Source organism: Lathamus discolor, chromosome 5 (assembly GCF_037157495.1).
Source record: "Lathamus discolor isolate bLatDis1 chromosome 5, bLatDis1.hap1, whole genome shotgun sequence".
Classification (NCBI taxonomy): Eukaryota; Metazoa; Chordata; class Aves; order Psittaciformes; family Psittacidae; genus Lathamus; species Lathamus discolor.
Window position 1 is genome coordinate 9,981,164 of NC_088888.1, and position 23,709 is coordinate 10,004,872.

The window sequence follows — 23,709 nt, forward strand, 5'->3', positions numbered from 1 at the left end:
GTGCGCGGCGCAGGCGCGCGGGGCGAGCACGCGGAGGGCCGGGCAAGCAGCGCCATGGCGGCGGCAGGCGCGCCGGTGGGGGCCGTTTGCTCCTTCTCCCCCCGCGATTGCCGCTTCTTCGCCATCTCCAGTTCGGATGGACGCCTGCGGGTGTGGGAGACGGCGAACAGTCGCTTGCAGCATGAGTACGTGCCCTCCGCTCACCTCAGTGCTGCCTGTACTTGCTTGGCGTGGGCCCCGCCGGGGGGACGGCAGCCCCCCAATAAGGTACAGGTGAGTGTGTGAGGGAAGGAAGTGAGCGCGGTGGGATGCCGAGGTAAAGGAGAGAGAGTGCTGGAGCCATGGGTGGCTCTGACGCGTGACCGCGGCCCGCTCGGCTTCACCCCGCCCTCCCGGCGCCATGTGGCGGGGGTCGGCGTGGCCGGGCAGTGGAGGTGCGGTAGATCGGTGCCGGGAACGCTGAATGGTCAGGGTTGGAAGGGGCCTCTGGAGATCATCCAGTCCCACTTCTCCTGCTAAGGCAGGGCCACCCAGAGCAGATTACACAGGAGGGTTTTGAATGTCTCCAGAGGGGGAGACTTTACGACTTCCCTGGGCAGCCTGTGCCAGCGCTCCGCCACCCTCAGCATAAAATTCTTCCTCATGTGTTTTAGTTTATGGCCACTGCACCTCGTCCTGTCGCTGGACACCACTGAAAAGAATCCGGCACCATCCTCATGGCACCCACCTTTGAGATACTTGCATGTGTTAATGAGATCTTCTCAGTCTTCTCCAGACTTAACAGGCCCAGTTTCCACAACCTCTCTTCAATACGAGAAATACTCTAGACCTCCTGTGGCCTCCACTGGACCCTCTCCAGTAGCTCCTTGTCTGCTCTTGTGCTGAGGAGCCCAGAACTGGAGGCAGTGCTCTACACGTGGCCTCACCAGGGTGGAGTATGGGGTTAGGGTCCTAGGGGCAAGTGCTGGGTTCCTCGAGGTTCAGTCAGGGCACCCTGCCGAAGGTGCTGGGCGTGTTTATGCCTGATGTCCCCTGGCATGTGTGTGGGGTGCTTCGGGGCTCTGCTCCCCTTAGAGGAGCCTTGCAGCATCAGTCCTCACAAGGCAGGTTTCACGTGGTGGGGGAAGCAGCACTGGAGGTTTTAGTAGTATTATTAAAAAAAAAAGTGAAGTGTCTGTCAGCAGAAGCTGTGACTGTAAAATCATTTATCTTCTGTATAACCTGCATGGAAGAAGCCGTCCTTGAAGGAGCAAGGTATGTTAACTTCATGGCTTATCTCACCTTATTCAAAAAGGATGCTGCAGAGCAGGTCGGCTGCTGTGCATATCCACTTAGCTTACAGTTCACATTCCAGTAAAGGCAGTGTCTCTCCACACTTCCTTACCCTTGGAAGCATCTGCATTCAAGCTGCTATGCTGCCCGTGATGGATCTTCCCAAGCTCAGGAGTCCTGTGAGAGAAGGTTGGTGGCTTTATTCAGAGCACACGTCGGAGGGCTTGGATGTTCTCCACCTTGAGTTTGTCTTTTTAACTTCACCTCAGGTGAACACTCAACCTGAAAATATCTATAGTGTGTATAGTAAGGTACATTTTCACCCTCTTTGTGTTGATGTAATCCTGTTTTCTTTAGTTAGGACATATATTTTTTTCTCAGGAAACGGTATCCTTTGGATAAAGTGTGTGAAATCCACCCTCTTTTTATCATAAGTTGTATGAAGGGCTTTTAAAGATGATTTTTGATATATTAACAATTCAGTGTATTTGAAATGCTATAAGAGATATTTCAGAACACTCAGCACAGACTGCCAGTCCAGAGGAAATCGATATAATCTCTTTTTTCTCAGTTGAGCATCTTAGTCGCTGAACTCTGAAAACTCCCAGAACATTTGAAGAATGCTGCAGAAAAGGTCAGTTTTAGATTGGCCTTAACCTGTTCATTCATCATGTAACTTTGAATAAGAAAGGATCCGTGCATTAACTGCAGGGCTGTATAGGTGTTTCTTCAGTGTTAAATACCTGTAACTGTGGGTTAATCCATCCTGTGTGAAATAAAACTAAAAGCTCACATAGTGCACTGCTGTGGTGCTCTAAGTCAAGCACAGGAGGATTCTGAGTGACTTTTAAAAGCTAACCCTTTCCTAGAGACCCACCCCTAAACCCCACAGATGCTGCAGTTTAACCTGATTTAGGGTTGTATGGAAAATGGGCTTGATCAGACAGCATTTGGCTACCTTTCAGTGCTCTTCAATTACTCCAGTAGCTTGAATGTTCTCCTCTGAATGAAAGTTGGTATGTTTTCAAATGCAGCTGGAAACATACCAGTTCTTGGGATAATTATGCCATAAACTTTTATAATTAATTGGTTTGTTCTTAGACTGAACTGAAGAACTAAAGATGTGATGGTTCTGCAAATACATTTTATTGAATGTGGGGTTTCTGACATTAGTCTTGGTTTTCCTTTTTTTTAATTCCTGGAGAGTTGGCATCTCTGGGCAGTACTAGCATCTGGTCTTCAGGAGTAAAACTATGCGGCTAGGTGTAAATGCCACTAGTTGTAAATGGTGTTTGGCCAAATTACACCTAAACTAAGTATGTTTTGGGTTGTTACCATGTTAATGAAGGCCATGTGTTACATGGGAATATTAGGAATTAAGTTTTGAACTGCAGGCCCTGGAGTTGCTGATGCAGTGATGGCTTATTGGGATGTTCCCTGCACACGTGCTTTTGTAGTGTCAGTACTTCCTGCCTGCAGTGTTCACCTCCTCCTGCTCTGTGAAGTGGTGCCTTGTGCAAGAGTACGTGGACCACCAGACTTTCAAAATACCTTCTTCCACTTTCTTCCTATTAAGCTGCAACTGCTCTGTCATCTAGAGCTCTCAAGATTGTTTAGGCTTCCTGCCCATTTCAGTGTGTTAAGTGCTTTCCTTCACGTGTGGCAGCAGAGATTGGATTTCTGGGTTTTTTTAAAGTCTCAGTGGCTGACCTACTCAAGAACATTATGGACAAATGAGTGCACAATCCTTTTTCAAACAGCTTCTCGTAGTCATCTATACTAATTAAAACTCTGCTTTTCAGGCAGAGTTGAGGGATTTCTAAATAAGCTTGAGTTCAAATCAATCTGAATAAAAGTAATTAAAAGGAAGTTGGTACTTGGTATAGTTCAGCACCCCTGTCCTACCCATGAATACAGGGTGCAACAGTGGACTTGAGTGGGAATTTTGTTGTACCTTTGGGTTGTTCCAAGGGAAGTTGGCCATAACAAACTGAACTGGAGGGTGAACAAGTTTTAGTTAAAAGATTTATGTAAGGAAAAAGAATAAAACCTATTCTTAATTGTGGCTTTGCTTTGCAGTGGGGGGTGTGTGGGATAGTCAGTAAAACTGTATGAAGAGATGGAGAGCTACCAGAAATCATATAAACTGTACTCTGTACTTACATCTCCACTGGCTGTGTGGCCCTTGTCTTTGCATGTCAAACAGCAGTTTCAATGTGGCTTAGTTGGCATTGCTGCCAAAAATTTAGCTGGTTGAGTCTTTTCTCATATATTGTCTTAAATCCTGGTTGATTTACTTGGTTGTGCGTTGTGACTGTGATGGTTTCTCAGCATCGATGTTTTTGTAATATTTTCATAAACACTTTTCTTTCCCAGGAAAGATGAAGACTAAACAAATGCTTGCAAAACCCCCAATGTAATCTCTTTTCTCAAGAGCTTGCTTTTGAGGTAAAAGTATCTATGTAGCATTTTGGTATTTATTGGCCTAAACTAAAGCACTTTTCCTTGCAGAAGTTGTACTAAATGCAGAGGAGAAAGTTCCCCTTCAAAGAACCAAAGTATTTACCCTCCTGTGTTTAACTTTTAAATCTTAGTTGTGGTGAAAACTCCTAAATCTCTGTACCTGACTAAAAATTACTTGCTGTGTGATGTCTGCTGTATGACAGATTAGCTGCACCACATGGAGCTTGCACAGAGCTGATTGCTCACATTTTATCAGACTCCTTTGGCTTCTTCTGGCTGCTCATCAGTGCAAATATATCTGTTGCTTAGAGGAAGTGTTAGCTTGTGGATATGTATTTGTTTTTAAATCTGGAGAGCATGCCTTCCTGTCCTCTGCAGAGCAGGATAGCGCTTTCTTTTTGAGAGACATTATGAATATTTCGTATTTGCAAGAGTTTTCTGAATAGCTTTTGGGAAAAAACTCATCATTCTTGATCAACTCTTTTCCATTCTCTGGGTAAAGTATTGAGATTATGTTAATCTTTACCTCTGCCTCTGGGATACGAAGTTTATGAAAAACTTAACTGTTTTTTCACTTCATGTATGTGGTCATTAGGCTAGCAAAATGGCCTCCACCAAATGTTTCTAGGTGACTCATAGCACTTCGGTACCTTGCTCGTGGAGGTACCAGTTGAGTCTCTAGGTTGGTGTGCACTTCAGTGTCTTCATTTTGTGTCTTGGCAGAGTTTGTCCTGGCTGACTGGGGTTCAGACTTACAGAAGATTTTTTTCCCTTCTGCTTTAACACTGAGAGTAGCTGGTCAGACTAATTTATTTCATCTTTTGTTTTTATTTTTGGTTTTCCAGGATGGTCCACAGAGGAAAAAACGGAAGTCTGAAGTTGCAGAAGTGGACAGGCAATTAGATATCCTGGCTGTTGGTACAGCAGTTGGTAGCATTTTGTTGTACAGCACAGTAAAAGGAGAACTACAGAGCAAGCTAGTAAGTCATACACTCTTCATCACATGCTACCAAATACTGATGGTTTCAGTCAGTTTATGCTGTTCTTTCTGCTGCTCAGAAATAGAATAAACTAACCTAATTATATGTCTTCTTCTTAATAGCCGTGTATATGGATAGAGGTGCTTGGGAATCTTCAAGTGGTGCTTTTCTGTGTTGGCAGTATGCATGCGTTGAGAAATCTTGGGTTTGAAGCTAATGTGATACCTTAACATTTGTAACATTATGCACGGATTTGTTATGTGTCACATTCAAATTAGCAACAGTGATGCAATGCCTAACTGGAGAGTTAAGTGCACTGTGGAAGTGTCATGCTCTCAGTTCCTGCACAGTACTGTGGGAGAGGAGGGCCGGACTTAAGTACCCGTTGACTCTTGGGAAGTTGTCGTTTTGATGGACTGAGATGCGCTTGTTTTCGTTCTTCCTTTCTCATTGAGAACTTCCCTGTTACTCCGGAACACTTTGATTTTAGTCTTGGGTTATGTACTAAACAAAATAAATCTATATGAATGACTGTGCAATACTTTGAGGTACTTGCACATACTTTTTGCTTCTAAGCTGTTAGTTGTATGTAGGATGATAAATGTATGTGAATTTAGGGAAAGCAATGACTTTTAAAAATCATGATACATGCAGGTGACACTAGCTAATGAGTATCAACCGTTTTATGGAAAAGCTGTATTTATGCTTGAAAACTATGAAGAAATATAAGAGTTTCAGGTGAAAGCACTGGCTGGTCTTTTATAGGAGCAGCGTATCAGATGAGTACTTCACTTTTTACAGATAGGTTGAACTAGAAGATTATTCCTGCTAGCATAAGAGCTGTCACTTTTAGCTGCCCTTATTGAACAGATTGTTTTGCTGTGATGTATATTCTCTTGCTCAAGGCTGATTTGCAGTGACACTTTAGGGAGCAGTCTGAGCTGGCTGGTGCCAATTCAAATAGTGAAATTTTATAGACTTTAGGAAATATTTTCATAAATGATTAAAAGGTATATTTGAGCTGGTTGTTGAGAGATGAATGATATGCCTTTGTAGGGTCTTCTACGTATCTTTCTTACAACATGATCTTACAATAGCTTGCTCTTGAATGCTGAGTACAAAAGGAAGGCTGTTCATCTCTGTACGTACTTAAGCAAGCACGCACTTAGATGACTGTCCAGGTTTCAATTGTAACAGTTACCTTTCTTCCTAGTAGTTGGTGCAGGGCTGTGTTTTGGCTTTAGTCTTAAGAACAATGCTGATAACGCACCAGTGTTTAGTTGCTGGTAAGTTATGCTTACTCTGATCAAGGGCTCTTCAGTCTCTCATGCTCTGCCAGGGAGGAGGAGCACAAGAAGCCAGGAGGGAGCAGAGACAGGATGCCTGACCTGAACTAGCCAAAGGAGTATTCCATGCTACATGTCATGCCCAGTATAGAAACCAGGGGAGTCACCCAGAAGGGACTGACTGCTGCTCGAGTCAGGCTGGGTATTGGTCAGTTGGTGATGAACAATTGTATTGTGCATCACTTGTGTTTTCTAAGCTTTCAATTCTTCTCTTGTTGTTTCTTATCATTATTGTTGGCATTCTTTCTATTATCTTTATGTTGTACTTCAGTTATTAAGCTGTTCTTACTTCAATTCTTCCCATTCTCCTCCCCATCCCACCTAGGAAGCGGGGAGGTGATGAGCGAGTGGCTGTGTGGTGCTGAGTTACTGGCTGGGGTTAAACCATGACAATGACTGTCAGCAGGACATCTGTGATAGACTTTCATTTGAACAAATTTCCTGCTGTTAGACAGCCTTGTTTGGCAGTGTGTATAAAAATAGTGTGCAGGACGATTTTTGTGTTCATTCTGAAGTGCTAGAACAAGAATGAATTCAAATAGTTATGTGTAACTGATTAAAATACTTACATGCATGTATCAAAACATGAAATATCTTCAACCTGTACAACTATACATGTATATTGGTCTCTTATGTTGCCAGTGGTCTGAATTTAGCTCTCAGCAGTTTGTTCACATTGTTAGTGTGGGGAAGACTCAATATTCAAGACTTCTTCATTTATTAATTAGTTGACCCTCTCTTACCTTTTGTAGGATGGTGGTCATGACAGTAGAGTAAACTGTGTGAGATGGCATCAAGACACCTGCTGCTTGTATAGCTGTTCAGAGGACAAACACATTGTGGAATGGAACACACAGACCTGCAAAGTAAAATGGTAAGTGGTGCTGGTTTTCAGTCAGATTTGTTTGCACTTGCTTTTGTGTATTTTCTCACTCACAGGTTTTAGTGAGGGCCTGTTGGAAATCCTGCACTCTGCTATCCAGTCTTCATGCCCCCTGTACAGAATTGACTGTTGGCTATTACTGTTCTGAGATTTGAAGTGGTTTTATTAAGGGATAAAAGAATCATTCTAGCAGGGTTCTTCATCTGTGTATTGGAAAGACTAGATGAAAGGAGTAACTGTGCCGAGAGATTTGGGTCCCTCCATACTAGCTGTTACTGGGACATGGGCTTCCACTCACTTTTGGGATGCTGAAAAATATAAATTCTAGAAAATATCCGTGGAGATGTGGGGGAGCAGATACTGGAGCACCAAATTCCAATTAAATCAGTTACATGCACCCAGCTTTGCTCAAAGGGCCTTGCTGTGATGTTAACCCATTTGGTTTCGCTCACTACTGATGTGCAGTGAGGACAGTTCCACTTGGCTGTCTGAGCAGGCTGCTACTATTTATAGTGTTGAGCAAAATAGAGCTTAGTGCAAAGTAACAAGATGTCTGGTGAAGGTATTTACTTTCTTTCTGTAATGAAGTCTGAACTGTTTTTAAAGAAGCAGCAAAGATTTCTAGTAACAATCCTGGTTATCTTCAGTAAGAGTTTAGTGTATGATGGCACCTTGATCCTTCTCTTACGTTATTTCTTTTCTGTGACATTTCCCAGTGGTGTGTTATTCTTACTGCAGCTCTATTGGTTTGTTAAAGTTGGTGTGGGCACTTCAGACCGCCGATCATCAGTAGCCTCTGTGATTTCTCATGAAGAGAGATGCATCCTTTAGTTTTATTAGGACCTGATGTAAAGTAGAAGATGCCTTTAAAACTCCCTCTAGTCTTCTCTTTTTAGGATTGAACACATCGAGTTGCCTCACCTTTACCTCTTGCATTTCATGCTCTAGTCCCTAAACCACCTTCATGGCCCTCCACTGGATTTACTCCAGGGTGTCAGTGACTTTCTTCTACTGTCCCAGACTGGACATGGTGCTCAGATGCAGTTTCAAAAGTGTTGCACAGAGGAGAGAAATTGGTTTCCTTACCTATGTTCAACTCAGCCATGAGGACTGCAAACTTCTTTTCTACAAAGCTACTTTCTAGATATTCATTCCCAGCCTGTACTGGGATATTTCCATCGTGTGTGCAGGACAGTACATTTTCCTTTGAGCTCTGAGGTTTTGACAGCCTGTTCCTCAAGACTGCTGAGATGCCTCTGGGTAGCAGCCCTGCCCTCCAGCATATCAACTGCTCTCCCTAATTTGCTACTGAATGTGAACTTGTTACTTATGTGTTCTTTCCTGTTTTGAGGTCATTAATGAAGATCTGGGCGATATTAAATAGTATTGGGATGTCCTTAGTGAGTGATGCTAGAAACTGGCCACTAGCTGGATTTCACAGCAGTGATCACAACTGTTCGAACTCAGTGTAGCTAGATCTTACCCCTCCTTGGAGTTCATTCATTCAGTCTATATATCTCCAATTTGGCTGCAAGGACACTATGTGAGACATTGTCGAAAGTGTTGCTAAAGCCAAGATACATGGCATACGTGGCTCTCTTGTTCACTGGATGCCTGTCTCATTAGGAAGGGAGTCAGGTTGGCTAGGCAAAATTTGCCATTTGTAAATCTACGCTGGCTGCTCCTAGTCACTTTTTGACATTTGTGTGCCTAGAAATGGCATCCAGGTGGATTTGTATAACCTTCCCTGTTGTTTCCTGGATTCTCCTTCCTCTGGATATGTTTTGTCAGAAATGTCTCCTGAGCTATGTGGCTCCTCAAAACAATAGTGTGGTCTTGTAATAGCTATGGCCTTAGCAGTTCTGGATGCATCCAGTTCAGTCTTAAGGAGTTGCATGTCTTGGACTTGCTATGATCCCTAATTTGATCTCCCTTTACTACGCAGATTGCTTTGCTCCCTCTTGCTCTAGTTTCATGGGAGGCCTGAGAGAATACGCTCTTCAGTGGTTTGGTCTTTTCTGTGTACTGAATGTGCCCCTACACTATTCAGGAGGAGGCCTGCATTTTCCTCAGTCACTTACTCCTGCTGATGTCCATTTCTTGGCCTTTGTAGTCCCTGCTGGTTTGAACATCAGCTAAGTTTTGGCTAATTCTGTCCCTGCGTGTCTGGACAGTATATTCCTGTGTGTAACCTGTCTCCATTTCCTCCTTCTCTATATTTCTGTTTTGTGTTTCTGAGTTGGGTTAGGAGTTATCCACTTGGTCAAGCCAGCCTTCTGCAATAGGTGGTAGTTTTCTGCTCACCTTCACCTATTTCAGAGGAAAACTCCATGCACTCATGCTACCCTTTTGTGTGGAGAAACCTCTTTCCTTTTTACCTTCCTGGCATGTCCCTGCTGAAGTGTCTTCCTAAAGGTTCATTAATTGCATCTCTCTTGTTGTGAAGGCTATCCCACTGTTTTTCTGTGATCCCAGCTCTGAAGCTGTGCAAGGACATAGAATTCATCCTGTTGATATCCCATAGTGTGTATGTTAGAGTACAGGTATTCGGGGTGGGTTCCAGTCATACTGCTTTGCTTTCTCTTGCTATGTTTTAAGTAATAGAGAATTTGAAGTAGGAATTCAGAACAGAATAGGCAAATAAAAAGTAAGTTGCCAGTTGTTCAGTATTATAACTTCATATTTTTGAGTTGCTGTGTTTTTCTGTAACGTAATTTGAAGGAGAGGAGCAGAAACAGAATAGCTTTGACCTCATCTTTGACCACTTAAATTAGTATTCCTTAAAATAATTTTTTGCCTTAAGTTGTCCAGCGTGGTTGTTGTGCATTTTGAGATGATGCTAATGAGTATTGTTTCTTCCTGTTTCTCCATCTTTCTCCCTTTGTACAAACACCTCCATCCATATTCTAGCAAGTGGAAAGGCGACAATAGCAGTGTCACCTCTTTATGCATCAGTCCAGATGGGAAAATGCTGCTGTCAGCTGGTAGAACTATAAAACTGTGGGACCTGGAGACCAAAGAAGTCTACAGAGTAAGTAACTTTGTTGAATTAGATGCGTAAAAATACCCTTCTTGATTGATGCCATTATGTATCTGGTGTTTCCTGATAGAATGTCTGGAAATGTCAGTAAGTTTGAGGAAACAACTGGCAATTTTGGGATTTCTGGAAGCTGTTGCTGTGATGATACCTTCAATTGTGGTTTCAACTTGCCGAATGTTGAATGAGGACATTAAATTCCTTGGCTGTGTCTGAGCATGCTTCCAGCACCCCTTCTAAAGCCTGTACCAGAAAGATGGATGCTGTTCTCTTTAACTGGGTCCTTTTCTGATACCCTTCTAGCAGGAGAACTCAGTTCACCACAGTATTAGTTACTGCTGGTGTGGGTTTGTGCATGAGCTATCTGATGTTTAACATGAGTTTCTCCTTCAGGTTTCTTTGGTGAATTTCATATATCTGGTGGCATTATCAGTTTTGCTGTTAAAACAGTTGGCAGGCATAGGAGCAAACCCCTTGATGTTCCTGAGCAGGGATCAGACATGAGCAGATTACTGTGTTTTAACTGTTACATGGACACGGCCATGGTCTTTTGCCTGCTAGCAGGTAGGACACAGCTAGTCTCTGATCTCCTGGTACTTGCTGTCAGGTAGGTGTGTGCACATGTGCTGTTACTCTGGACTGGCTGGCACATGGCAGTTATCATCTATGTCTGCATCCTGTGATAACCAAAACTGCTGTTTACAAAAGTAGATTGGAGAACCAGATTTTTTTTTGGGGGGAGTGATAGTTGTGTTGAACAGCCTCAGTGTGTCAGCAGACCAGTGCATTCATCTCACAGTGAGAATGCAACTAGGAATCTAATTTCATTATAAAAACTGAAGTGTAAAAGATGGTAGTGGGGGAGTGCGTTCAACACTAAGAGCAGTACAAGTGGATGCGATTTCTTTTGCATGAGCTTAGTCCCAGTAAATTTGCTTTTGATTCCTCCTTTAACTTTTAAAATACTGAAAAATATCTGAGGGGTCAGAAAAAAATTTCCTTGAAATATAGAAATGGAGGGAAGCTGGTAAAAAAGTCACTGAAATGTCCTTGTTGACTTAGTAACACTCGAATCTTTCCTAATGTTCTGTGTAAACTAATGTTTTCATTTTTGTCATATGGCTGCTTATGGCAATCATTGAAAGATTCTTTCCCCCCCCCCTCTTAGCATTTCACAGGCCATGCTACATCAGTGTCATCATTAACGTTTACCACAGTGAAACCTATGAATGAAAATAAGCCCTTTGATGGAATTACAGGGCTTTATTTCTTGTCTGGAGCCATACATGACCGATTACTGAGTGTATGGTATGTAAGCTTTTTTGCACCTTTTGATTATGATCAGTATTGAGGATGTTCCTAAATCTGTGATTAAACAGAAGGTTAAGCAGAAAAGGGGCACTCTGGGAAAATGCAGTCATGATCTCTTAAATAGTGCTTTAAACTCTGATTGTTTAATGAAGATGTGAATTGTCTGTGTCTGAGCATGCTTCCAGTTGTTGTTTGAATCGCTAGTGTATACCAAGAACATACTGTGTGATAGGCTTCCTTGTTCTTAGTACTTACTGTAAGGTTTAAGCTAAGTTGTTTTGCTAAATTTCACTTGGGAGTTACTTTGCACTTGGAATTTAGAACACTTTTCCTAACCTGAAATCTGAAATTATGGCATGAGTAATGCTGCTGGTGATTTATAGGCTTTATGCTGCTTTTCAGGTGCAGAGGGTGCTGTTTGTGCCATGGTAAATAACGTGAACTGTATTGTCTTCCAGGCAGGTCAGATCAGATAGGAAAGAAAAGAATGCCGTGATGTCTTTCACAGTAACAGATGAACCAATTTTTATTGACCTGACTGTATCAGAAGTCAAAGAAGAGGTAGGAGCAATAGTTTGTAACCAAACACGTTCAACAATTCTCAGTTGTCAAGTCAGTTTCCTTTTAAGGGTATAAAGAAAGAAGTTTGGTAAGTATTTGGGTTCTGTTATGCAGAGGTGAGATTCGAATGAGAGTAAGGGTATTTATTACAGGTGTATTTGTAAAGTGGATAGCTACTAAGTGTGAATTTGGTGTTTTCTCCAGAAATTTTGCTTGTGATGGCAGAAATGTCAGTTGTTTCCTACTTAGAACAAGGTTCAAAAATGGTAGTTAGAACTTGGCAGCAAAAAGGACACAAAAATATCTTTCAGAAAATCCAATTTGAGTATGGTCCTGTTTGTTTTCTGACCTCAGGTGGCTTTGGCAGCATGACTGCATTTTGAATTGACTAGCTTTTAATGAGTTAAAGTAGCAGCATACATTCCCCAGCTCTATTGGAGCAAGTACGTCTTTCAAGGCAGTTTTCTTATGAAAAATGTTAGTGTGTGAAACCCGTTTACAGAGTGTTTCAATAATTATGTAAAGCATTTTTCTCCTGCTGCCTTTAAATTCCTGTTCTAAAAGCAGTGTTACATGCTATTTTTTCTGATGTTCCCAGTTGTGCCTTCTTACTGCAGGTATTGGAGTTAAGAGTTGTCTGTAACATACACCTGTCATTTAATTGCTCAGGGAAATCATCTCAGTTTCTTTCCTCAAAGCGTATTTACAATGTCAGCACCTCTGTAGACCCATGCCTCTAGACATACCAGGTGCCTTATTTGTGGAACTTTGCCACTTATCATGACATATGTCTGCTACTGTGCAGACTGTTCAAATTTGGTTATATCAGTAGTGATACAGTAAAATACAGTTATGAGTTACTTTTTTGTCTCCTGACAGTTGTATGAAATGTTCCTGAGACGTAGTGTCTTTGATCTTCCTTATGGATTTAGTTTTATCTTTAATGTGTTTAGTTACTGAAAAAAGTCAAATTGTAGCCATGCAACTGTTTCTTGATGTCCTGTACATCCAGGAGGTTTGTCTTTTGATCTAATAAAAATCTTTCACTGTGCCTTCTTTCAGCCTGTGAAGTTAGCAGTTGTTTGCCGAGATGGGCAGTTGCATTTATTTGAGCATATCCTAAATGGGTAAGTTAGCATTCATCTTCAGGTTGTCTCGGGGGGAGAGAGCCGGGATTACTGTAAGGCAAAATTCAGTCTTGCCATGCTGCTGCCTTTGAGCCATTGTATTTGTTGACAAATCAGCTTCCAGCTGGTTCTTTGTCTTGGGATACTTAGTTGTTGGGGGCTGTGCTGGACATCAGTAGGAGGTTTTGCTTTAGCCAAGATTTTGTCTGTGTACCTCATCTTAGCCAGTTGTAAAAGGTGTAAACCAGCTGAGTTGGCTGAGGACCTGCTAACAAAAGGTGCTTGCCTAAATGTGTGAGATATTGAAGTGTTTTAAGCTTTAAGGGAATTCAAAAGAATTCACTTGGAATTATTTTCTTTTTTTTTTTTTTTTTTTTACTTCCAGTTATTGCAAGAAACCCTTAACATCAAACTGTACTATCCAGATAGCAACGCCTGGAAATGATGGAGACTCCACACCAAAACCAGTCCCTATTCTGGCAGCTGCATTTTGCTCAGACAAACAGTCTCTGCTGCTTGTGTATGGAAACACCTTACAGCCCATCATAGAGAAAGTGGTATGTAAAACTGACTGGAAAGGTTTTGGGGTTTGTAGTATGGACTGTGTACTGCCCTCAATGGGAGGGATTATATTTACTTTGTAAGTTGTGTTAACAAGGCAAAACTTACTCTTTCTCCCTTCTCTGGGAGCTATGACTGTTGCCCCTGAGCTGTTCTAAAAGGTAATTTGTATTCCGTTCTTTCAGTTAAGATACAGCTTGACATTATTGCTGGCTGTTTCTTGCCATTTCAACTGTTTCAATCAAAAGTAGTGAAACTGGTTTTAATACTGTTTCAGTGTACCTGTGTGATGCTCTTTGGAGAGCGTAGAGATCTGGTTACAAGAGACAGATGTGCAAAGCAGCTGCTGTTCTAGAGTGAAAAAAGTTATTTTTACTTTATAGCTCCAGAATTTGTTCTCATCTTTCAGTAGTGTAATGAATCACAGGAGTGAATCTCAAATATGTTAACTGCTTTTGTTCTTGTCTTTCTAGTCTTTAAACACCATGGAATCCCATATATGTTTGATAAGGGACATCCAGAAAGTGTTGTCACTTAAAACAGATGTTGCCCTAACAAAGGTGAGCTTTGTGTGAAATGTGATTTTGTTGCTTCTCTTGTTTACTTCAGAAATGGTAGAATTCATTGCTGTCTTTTAAAATGAGGTTGGATTTCTGGATGGACCTCAGAGCTCCAGTAGTGGATACAGATGTCTGTAGCACTCAGGCGGATGTGGGTAAACTGTGCTTCATGGCTGCTGTGTGTCCTAGTATGCCCTCACACAGTTACCATCCTATAGCTCATAGCAAGTCCTGTTCTTAGCAGGTCTGCCTGACAGACAATACTGGCTGATGGTTTCTCTTCTGCCTGAGATCAGTCCTTCCCCTAGAATCTGTCAATGTGTACACCCTCTTCAACCCTGATGATTTGGGGTGAGATTGGGATGGCCTTTGTTTTAGAGCCTAAATGAAATGAAACTAGGCCTTAAAGGCGATGTCCTTTTGGCTCTTTCTCGAGGTGGCCTTCATGTGTTTCTACTCACAGTGGTATGGCACCTGGGAATGTGAGCTAGACACTTAAATGGCAGCAGTGTCAGCTGAGGCCACTTGCCACTGTTTTCTCTCATGCTGGATCCCCTGGGGGTTTAGAGATAGGCTGTGAAGTTCTTAATCAGTGTGCAAATTCCATGCCTTGAAAATTTGAAACACCTTCTGTATCCATGAAGTGAGCAGACAGCGCTGCTTTTCTAACCCTCAAGGTACCTACCGGATCTGGTGCTCCATCAGCCAAGCGGGACTTTGTGCTGATTCCTCAGTCCTGGAGCTGGTGGGTAGCAGAGCTGAAATACAGTGAGAGGTGTAGGGACTCCCTGGCATGCAGTGATGATACCCATCTTGGTTTCGCTTTTTGCTGAATTCCAGTGAAGACGCATTTCTCTTGGCTGTCTGAGCATGCCTTGTGGAGAGAAGGTCAGCGGTCAGTGTGGTGAGCAAAGAGGGTAGCATTCAATGCCACTGATGTTCTACAGGAAAATTCTTGAGCTACAAAACCAATTTATTATTATTTTTTACTTCTACACACAGCATCTGGAAGTTGCTTTGCTCACTGTAGTAGATTATATTTGTTTTGCTTCAGTGAGCATCCAGCGTGCCTCCCACAGGTACTTGTTACATTGTGCTGCTATTCTTGATCAGTTCTTACCTTTCAGTGGAAGCTGGATTAATCTGCATGCAGTTTAGGGGCCTGACCATTAATACATGTGGTATCTATTGCTAGCAAACATACAAATATTTGTTGCTGGACACAAACACGTGGTTTAAGTGTTGTAAGAAGAATGATTCACAGGTGATTCCAATGAGACAGTTGCTTTAGTTAATTATGAAAACTAGCTGAGTTGTTTGACATTATTAATACTCTTAAAAATGTAGGATTTTACTAATGTATATCAAGGAAATGGGTTGTAATAGGCTGGGTTTACTGTGTTTGTGAGAGACTGGGATTAAAATCACTATTTTTAAATTGGAAGCAAGCTCAAGATACAAGCAACTGATGCAAAATGTGGTTATCTCTGTCTACTAGGTAAAAACGCCTGTTGTGAACTCGGACACCAAAGTGCTAGTGCCTGGAATTCCAGGACATAGTACAGCTGTCAAAACTCCAGCCTCAGGAAAGGAGAAAAAGAAAAACAAGAGGAAACCGGGAGAGACAGGGGTAAAGTGCTTCCTCTGTTAAACACAACAGTAATAGAGAAACTAGAATCGTAAATCACTGTTTTAACTTCTTTAGATGAAACTGAACTTGCTTTGTTTGGCATGGAAGCAAGCTTGGTGATACCTTTCCGTATGAAAGTAACTTCCCTCTGCTCAAAACCTTTCCCTCATTTAAGCCCTGGGTGCCTTGCCTGTAGATTTGCCATGTTTCTGCAAAACTTTGTCCCAGGCTTGTGTCTGTCTCTGTGGGCTAAGGTGTATTACTGCTTTTCAGTCAAAACTTCTCTTCTCAGGCTATTCTGTCCCAGTACTAAATTTGTGTAATTTCCCAACAGAAACCTGTTGGAAATCCTGAATTCCAACAGAGGGAATGCTGTAGTTTAGGTACTCAGCTTTCAGCTAAGTTTCTGAGAAACTGCACTTAAACAGCACTGCCTGTTTTTGTCGTCTGCAGGAAAGCATTGAAGAGCGCTTAGAGGCATTGGATATTGATGTGAGCAAAGTCAAAACTCCAGGCGGCCTTCCACAAACAGATAGCTTTGCGGTACTTTTGGTTCAGGGCTTGGAAAGCAACGATGCAGAAATCCTAAATGTAAGTGTTACAAAATCATTGTATGCTGTTTAATCTGTTCACTGAGACTTGTGAGTAGCCTTCCTGAAAGTTGGCGAGGCTGAATAGTCAAGAACCCGTTGTTTGTCCCAGCTGCTTTTTGCTGAGTCACTGCTCAAGGCAGTGATATTATAAATGGTGGTAGTGGTATTACTTTTTTTGTTGTCACCTACCTTATGTTCTGAGTCAGCACATGCTTAGTCTCCTGAGTGTACGGTTCCCAAGTAGATATTGTCTGGAAAATGCATTTATGACAACAGTTTTACTTGAGAAGCTTATAGTTGCACTTAGATTAGGAGAAAATAATAGTTCAGAAGCAGGAAAATGAAATCTTAAGAATTTGGTGCTAAATGGAAATTTCTTGTCACAGTTACTGGTGAAAGGCATTTATTTACAGAAGTCAAGCACAGAAAACAGTAAAGGAAACTTTAATGTGTTCTGACGCTTCACTAACGCTGATGCTTTTATAACCTGGGGTGGGCTAGAGGCAATGCTAGATTGTTTTGGTTAATCAAGTGTTTTGTTAATTGTAGCTGACTTGAAAAATGGAACTCCTTTTTCATAGTAAATCTTCTTTTACTCATAATCCTCATCTACAAAGGTGGTAGAGTAGAAAAAGATTTAAAGCCAGGAATTTTTGATTGTGCTCATTGCTCATATACATTCAGACTGAATGATTCTGTGATCATGTTTTTTCATTTTAACAGAGAGTGCTTAACACAAGAAAAGATAATGTAATAAAGAACACAGTATCCAGAATGCCTATACATGCTGTCATTCCACTACTACATGAGGTAGGAGAGTGTGTTTCTTTTATGTTGTACCAGCCACGATTGGTATGCAATCTAGTCGGGGAAAATCCAGGATGTCTCTCTATTTTTGGCAATTAAGTTGGTTTGGTAGTTTTACAGGACAGAAATTGTTCTTCATTTCTCTAACAGGCTCTTTTTTGGCTGAAGCTTAACCAAAGGACAAAGTGTCACTGTCAAAGCTAGGGAGAGCATTAGGTCATGTGATATATTAAATGATTATGTGAGGAAAAAGAAGAGGAAGAAGTAAGGATAAAGCTTGTTTAGTCTGTGGCAAGCAATTAGCATTGCTAATTTGAAACATGAAAATAGCAGTGCTAGTGAGAACAAGTTATATGAGCAATATGCCAGATACTCATATGAGAGAAGGAGAAATAGAATATATACTTTAGTGAGTTTAGATAGCACTTTGAAATTGAGGGGCAATTTCTTTCCTCCTTTGAAGATAGCTCAGGTGGCCAGTTGCTATTTTTAAGCTTTGCGATATCACTTAGAAATAATTTTTAAAGGCATCTGGCTTGTGAACTGCTTATTCAGTGATATTAAGTGTTCGACTCTAATCTCAGTGGATGGACAAACCCTCATGTGACTGTCTTCTGCAGAGCTTGAGATTTGTTCTGCGAAATAGCCTTTACCTGATACTACCTTCACTTGTTTCCCCAACTTGTCTGCCTTGTAGCAGCTGCTCTACTGAGCAGATATGCAGAGACATAAACGAAGGGATTTTCCTTAACTTATTCCTGCCAGCTTGAAGTTTCACTGGATATATTGCCTCTTGAGTTCTGCTTTTATTGTAATAATGAAGCTCAACTTCTGCAAGTCATCAGCCTGTATGATGGTAGAGCCAGCAATGTAATACTCTGGGGCTTGACAATTGTTAATGTTCGCAGGCTTCAACTGCCTGGAGATATTTCTACCCCAATATTAGGGCTGTCACATGGATGTAATGCTGGTTTTTTTAAACTCCCTATGTGTTATTTACTACTGACTGTTTCTGTTCTTCTAGCTTACAAAAAGATTGCAAGGCAACCCATACAGGTAAGAGACAGCTCAGCTACAGTGTAATTCACCTGAAATATTTCTAATGTGTCCATTATGCTCTTTCCCTCCACCTATGTGACTGATGTCCATAGTAACTGTAATTAAACTGCAGCATCTTGAGGTAAAAATTCTCAGCTGATTGTGGGTGCAGAGAGGAACTTGTATTAAGGCAGTGCTTTGTCAGCATGGCTGAAGTGAAATTAAAAAGAGAAAAAGGTATCTGAAATAAGCATATAACTCTTGAGAATGTATCTGAAAGCCCTAAATGTCAACACTGTGAACCTGATCAATATCTGAAAAAGTAACTGATGTATAGCTTGTTTAGTTTAATTTTCAAATATATTTAGAAATCTCCTGGTGGTGTGTTTAATAACAAAACCAGCCTCCTTCCACTCATCTTGTTTTATTGCTATAAGGATGGTGTCGTGGTTCAAACCAAGCCACACAGCTTGTCCACTCACTCCCCCCACCTTTTCTCCCTCCTTTCGTTCCACACCCCCCACCCATCCCAGGGGGATAGGGAGGAGAATCGAGAGAATGTAACTCCCACGGGTTCAGATAAGAACAGCCCAGTAACTAAGGTATAACACAAGTCACTACTGCTACCACCAATGATAATAATGATAAGAGAAATAACACAAGAAGAGAATACAATACCACCGCCGAATGAGTTCAACAGCCCGTGCCCCAAAGAGCCCATGCCTTTCCGGATCCCTCCCAGTTACCTTCCTGGGCATGACGTGCTGTGGTATGGAATACCTCTTTGGTTAGCTTGGGTCAGGTGTCCTGTCTCTGCTTCCTCCCGGCCTCCCCTCCTCCCTGGCAGAGCATGAGGCTCACAAAGCCCTTAGTCAGGGTAAACATTACTAAGCAACAACTAAAAACATCGGTGTTATCAGCTCTGTTCCCAGACTGAAAGTCAAAACACAGCGCTGCACCAGCTACTAAGAAGGAGAAAAACTGACTGCTACTGCTAAACCCAGGACAGTATCCACCCCTTATTCCATACCATTCACGTCATGCTCAGATCCCACATTTTCAATATACCATCTCTCTTACATATATATACATCCACATACACAGACAGAGAGAAAGAAATAATTTCTTAGTGCATGGACCAATCCCTATAATGCTGTCGAGTCCATTCGGTCCATGATGTCAAGTTCCATCCCTTGTAACAGTCTTTCAGGGCAGGAAAGGCTGTGTGCAGTGTTGGATCGTTGCCTGCTGATGCTGATTGTTCCTTCACTGCAGGACAGATAGTTTTGCAGAGAATAGCTGTCCTCAAACATATTGTTTGGTGTGGTTTGATTCAACAAAAATTCCCTCTTTGTAGGTGGAGAAAAAAGTGCTATGCTTTGATCTTTTATTCATTGAAGCCTCCTATAAAACATGTTAGAAACACAGACCCCTGAACACGTGTAGTTTAATCCTCACTTAAAAGTCTGGGTTTTTCCAAACAAATAACTTAGATAGGTGTCTTATCTGGATAGACAAACTGTTACATTTCTACCTGAATTTATCTTTTTATATAATGAAAGAGGAGCACTTTCTATACAACTGTTTAACATGTAGAAGGTGAATCTGTTGTTTCTCTGCCAGTATCTCTTTGATATCATTTATTTTTCTTTTCCAGTGCCTCCCTAATGGTTCGATGGCTGAAGTCTGTTTTTACTATACATGCATCCTACCTTTCCACAGTAAGTATTCTGCATTAATGCTAATGCACATAACTAAAACTAGATTTAAATGCTTAAATAAATCTGTGTTCTTCCTCTGGGAATCTGTCTCCTGCTCTCCATATATGGCAGTGCCCAAATCAATATGCAGAGTACAGTGTACTTCTGCCACTTCTGCTAAATTGGTGCACACTGGTTATAAATTGTTTGCCTTGGTCATTCGGGGCATAGTTATAGTCATTCCAAAGTCAATCCAAGGTAAGTTGTGTCATACCTGTGAGGTTGGGGGAAAAAAATAATGTTGGAGAGTGATTTGGCCAGTGTTGCTAAGTCTTCTAGAACTAAATTGCCTTGCTGTTGTAATTATTATCTTGAGACTATCTTGGGCATGGCTATGGGGTAATGGTGTGCCCAAGTTATTAGCATAGTAAGTAATGTTGTAGCTTCTGGTCCAGCCTTGCCTTACAAGGAATGGATAAAGCACTCTTGTTCAGTTAAGAAAAAGGCATTTTAGCATTGTTAGTCCTTTCCATTTAATGCAATTTTGTGGTGTGGCAGAACTTGCACACCTTGCTGAGGCTGCATTCATACACTGGTGTGTATCCCGTTCTCATTTAAACAGCTTTCCAAATGGTGCTCTGACACCTGCTTATGGCAGTGACCGTGGAAAGGAAGAGGAATGGAATTGCCATGTTTTGAAAGTAGATGATGTTTCTAAACATGTCTAAATGTTAATTGATCAGGCTGCAGGTGGTTTCTGTGAACCCTCAGCTCTCCCTTCTGTCTTGAAGAATGCGAGCAAGGATTGCTTGCCCCAGAAGTACAAAGACAGTTTAAAAGTAAGATATTTGTGGTGGTTCATTTCAGCTTCATTTTTCTTCATCCTTCTCTTCTCCCAAGTTGCCAGACCTTATTCCTCAGCTGGGAATGCTATACCAGTTAATGGAGAGCAGAGTAAAAACTTTGCAAAAACTTTCCCGTCTGCATGGAAGACTGTTCATTCTTGTCACCCAGGTAAGTTACAGCTAAATAACATGGGTTGTGCAGAAGAAGTATTATTCGTAGGCTTAACCCCTCTGCTGTGATTACATCCAGTGGGGCTGGTCATCAGGAACTTAATCCAGGTGCTGTACAGCTACACTGGTAACAGTTGAAGCAGTATGCTTAGCTGACGGTCTAGTCAGTCAGTGCTCACTGGAATTGTACACATTTTTCCTGCCAAGTGTGTCTAGTAGCCCATAAAGGGGAATAAATAGAATCATAGAATCATAGAATAGTTAGGGTTGGAAAGGACCTCAAGATCATCCAGTTCCACCCCCCCTGCCATGGACAGGGACACCTCTCACTAAACCATCCAACACAAGGCTTCATCCAACCTGGCCTTGAACACCGCCAGTGATGGAGCACTCACAACCTCCCTGGGCAACCGATTCCAGTGTCTCACCACCCTAACAGGAAAGAATTTCCTCCTTATATCCAATCTAAACTTCCCCTGTTTAAGTTTTAACCCGTTACCCCTTGTCCTGTCACTACAGTCCCTGATGAAGAGTCCCTCCCCAGCATCCCTATAGGCCCCCTTCAGGTACTGGAAGGCTGCTATTAGGTCTCCACGCAGCCTTCTCTTCTCCAGGCTGAACAGCCCCAACTTTCTCAGCCTGTCTTCATATGGGAGGTGCTCCAGTCCCCTGATCATCCTCGTGGCCCTCCTCTGGACTTGTTCCAAGAGTTCCATGTCCTTTTTATGTTGAGGACACTAGAACTGCACACAATACTCCAGGTGAGATCTCACAAGAGCAGAGTAGAGGGGCAGGATCACCTCCTTCAACCTGTTGGTCACGCTGCTTTTGATGCAGCCCAGGAGGTACTGGGCTGCTTCAGAGCAGATACCTCTAAAATTTTACTTTGTCCTTTGTATTTGTCTGTTCAACTACTACTATACATGAATTCATGTGTGTTAAACTTGATGTAGACTTCATTTAAACATTGTTATGAGTTCTGCTGACTTTTAAGGTTGGAATATGTGACTGCATCTAAGGCTAATCGGCAAATTCCATTCAGGTTGCAGCATCAGAAGCAGTTCAGGATGTCACTGAGATGAATCAGGCTGCAAAGCTGGTATATGAGGATGGTAAGTCTTGGAAACAAGGTGTACCTCAGCTCCTGATCTCACATGGCAGCTGATACTTGATAGCTGTTCATCATGATCCTGTGCTTATCTACTAGTGTACAATCCGCCACGAGAGTTTCTGTGGCAAGTCCATGGCAGGAAAATCAGTGGTTAGTGATGTGGGCAGCTTGTAGTTGTTTGTCCCCATGCATTCTTTTTTTCTTTCCATTTCCTCCCATTCCTGCTTCACGCATTAAGGAACTGGTTAATTGGAAGTTTAGTATGCTGCTTAATGTAACTGGTAGCCTCACATTTCTAGTGTTAGCTGCCCTTCTGCTAAGGTAGCTGGAGTCAAGGTACTTTTATGTTTGCAGTAGAGGTGAGTGTGTGTGCACTTCCAATTTTGCCTATTTTTCTACTACAGCTTCATACAGTATATTCATAATGGAAGAGACTTGTTCCTGATTCTTATTGATCAGCCTAATCTTCAGATAGGATTGGTTTTGGAATTGAAATAGCACAATAGTTTGGAGACTTAGCTACATGTGGGGTTGGCCTTTGTTTGCAAAATGACATTTTAAAGTCTGTTGTCCAGACTGAAGGAACGTTTTCTCTTTGCAGAATCCTCAGAGGAGGAAGGCTCAGATGATGAGATGATTGCAGATAAAGAGTCTGATGTAAGTGGAGTTCATTCAGATCTTCTTCTGTTTGCTTGTAGCAGAAGAAATTGTGTGACTGTCAAAGGTTCAAATATTCCTGTTTATTTTTTCCCCCCAGGAAAACTGGGATGAAGATGAAGAAAAAGAGGAACAACCTGATGAACAAGACATGACTGTTGAAAAGGAAATAAATGGTGATTCTGATGTGGAACCAGAAAATGAAAGTGAAGAAGAATAACAGCACAGAAGGATAATTTTAACAGTTTAAACAAGTGGGCCACCAAACTCTTTAATTCTGGATCATCTTGCGGAGAGATGCCATATTTGCATATTGGGAGTGCAGACTTGTGCACAGCCTGTGTGCAGAGGCACCTATGGGGCATGGTGCATTTCTGAATCCAGAATGTTTAACCATGCCAGCCTTCTCTCACCCTATTTCCCTGCGCTTACTTATAGAAACATTTCTTCCGCCTCATGGTCAGATTATGCCTCTCATGTGGACATGCATTTGTATCTCAAGTGAAATAAATCTGCCACCACTGTTTGTGTGGTAAACTTGGTTCAGCTTTATATTGAATTTGTTTGCTATTCGAGGATCAAAGACAACCGGTCTGTACCTTCTTTCCATGCTTCAGTTAGCATAGCAAGTGGGGGCATCCTGCTGCATTTTTAAAAAAATGAAATGGAAAACAGGAGGAAAAAAAAATATTTTTGTAATATTTAATTCTCTACTGGAATTCTTTTCTCCCCTCCCCATCCTCCATTGGTTTAGCCATGCCTTGGCAACATCTAAGTGACAACTTGTCTTCAAATGGCGTGGTTTTGGGTTTTTGTGTTTTGGGTTTTTTTTAAACAAATTTGAACTCAAGATTTTTATACTTGCAAATCAGTGACTTGTGCTTCAGAAGGACATTAGAACTATCACTGGTTCCTAATTTTGTTTTAATGGAGGCTGTATATAAGTATTAATGCTAACCCAGAGGACAGACTGTTGAATCGGGTGAGGAAATGGGAGTTACACTGGGAAATGAGAAGGTGAATGCTTGTGAATACGTAGCGCACAGCAATACCTTT

The 23,709-nt window shown here is 41.8% G+C and overlaps 1 protein-coding gene and 3 non-coding genes across 5 annotated transcripts; all 4 read left to right on the top strand.

The window, feature by feature from the left end:
• Positions 1-5: 5 nt before the first annotated feature.
• WDR43 (WD repeat domain 43) lies at positions 6-23,194 on the top strand. Of its 2 annotated transcripts, none has more exons than XM_065679703.1 (18): positions 6-273; positions 4,581-4,715; positions 6,814-6,935; positions 9,855-9,975; positions 11,150-11,289; positions 11,751-11,853; positions 12,916-12,980; positions 13,366-13,537; positions 14,015-14,101; positions 15,600-15,731; positions 16,185-16,322; positions 17,048-17,134; positions 18,156-18,187; positions 19,827-19,890; positions 20,770-20,883; positions 21,928-21,997; positions 22,598-22,653; positions 22,754-23,194. In XM_065679703.1, exons 1-18 carry the CDS (start codon positions 55-57, stop codon positions 22,871-22,873), a joined length of 1,977 nt encoding a protein of 658 aa, XP_065535775.1. In that variant the 5' UTR covers positions 6-54; the 3' UTR covers positions 22,874-23,194. The 2 variants fall into 2 exon arrangements, with proteins under 2 accessions (XP_065535775.1, XP_065535776.1); XM_065679704.1 differs by having other exon boundaries at positions 6-267.
• Positions 7,363-7,440, top strand: LOC136016039 (small nucleolar RNA SNORD53/SNORD92). The gene has a single exon (XR_010613481.1). It is a non-coding gene; the product is annotated as a small nucleolar RNA SNORD53/SNORD92 (small nucleolar RNA).
• Positions 10,118-10,201, top strand: LOC136016040 (small nucleolar RNA SNORD53/SNORD92). Its single transcript, XR_010613482.1, has one exon. It is a non-coding gene; the product is annotated as a small nucleolar RNA SNORD53/SNORD92 (small nucleolar RNA).
• LOC136016038 (small nucleolar RNA SNORD53/SNORD92) lies at positions 14,895-14,973 on the top strand. Its single transcript, XR_010613480.1, has one exon. It is a non-coding gene; the product is annotated as a small nucleolar RNA SNORD53/SNORD92 (small nucleolar RNA).
• Positions 23,195-23,709: the final 515 nt, after the last annotated feature.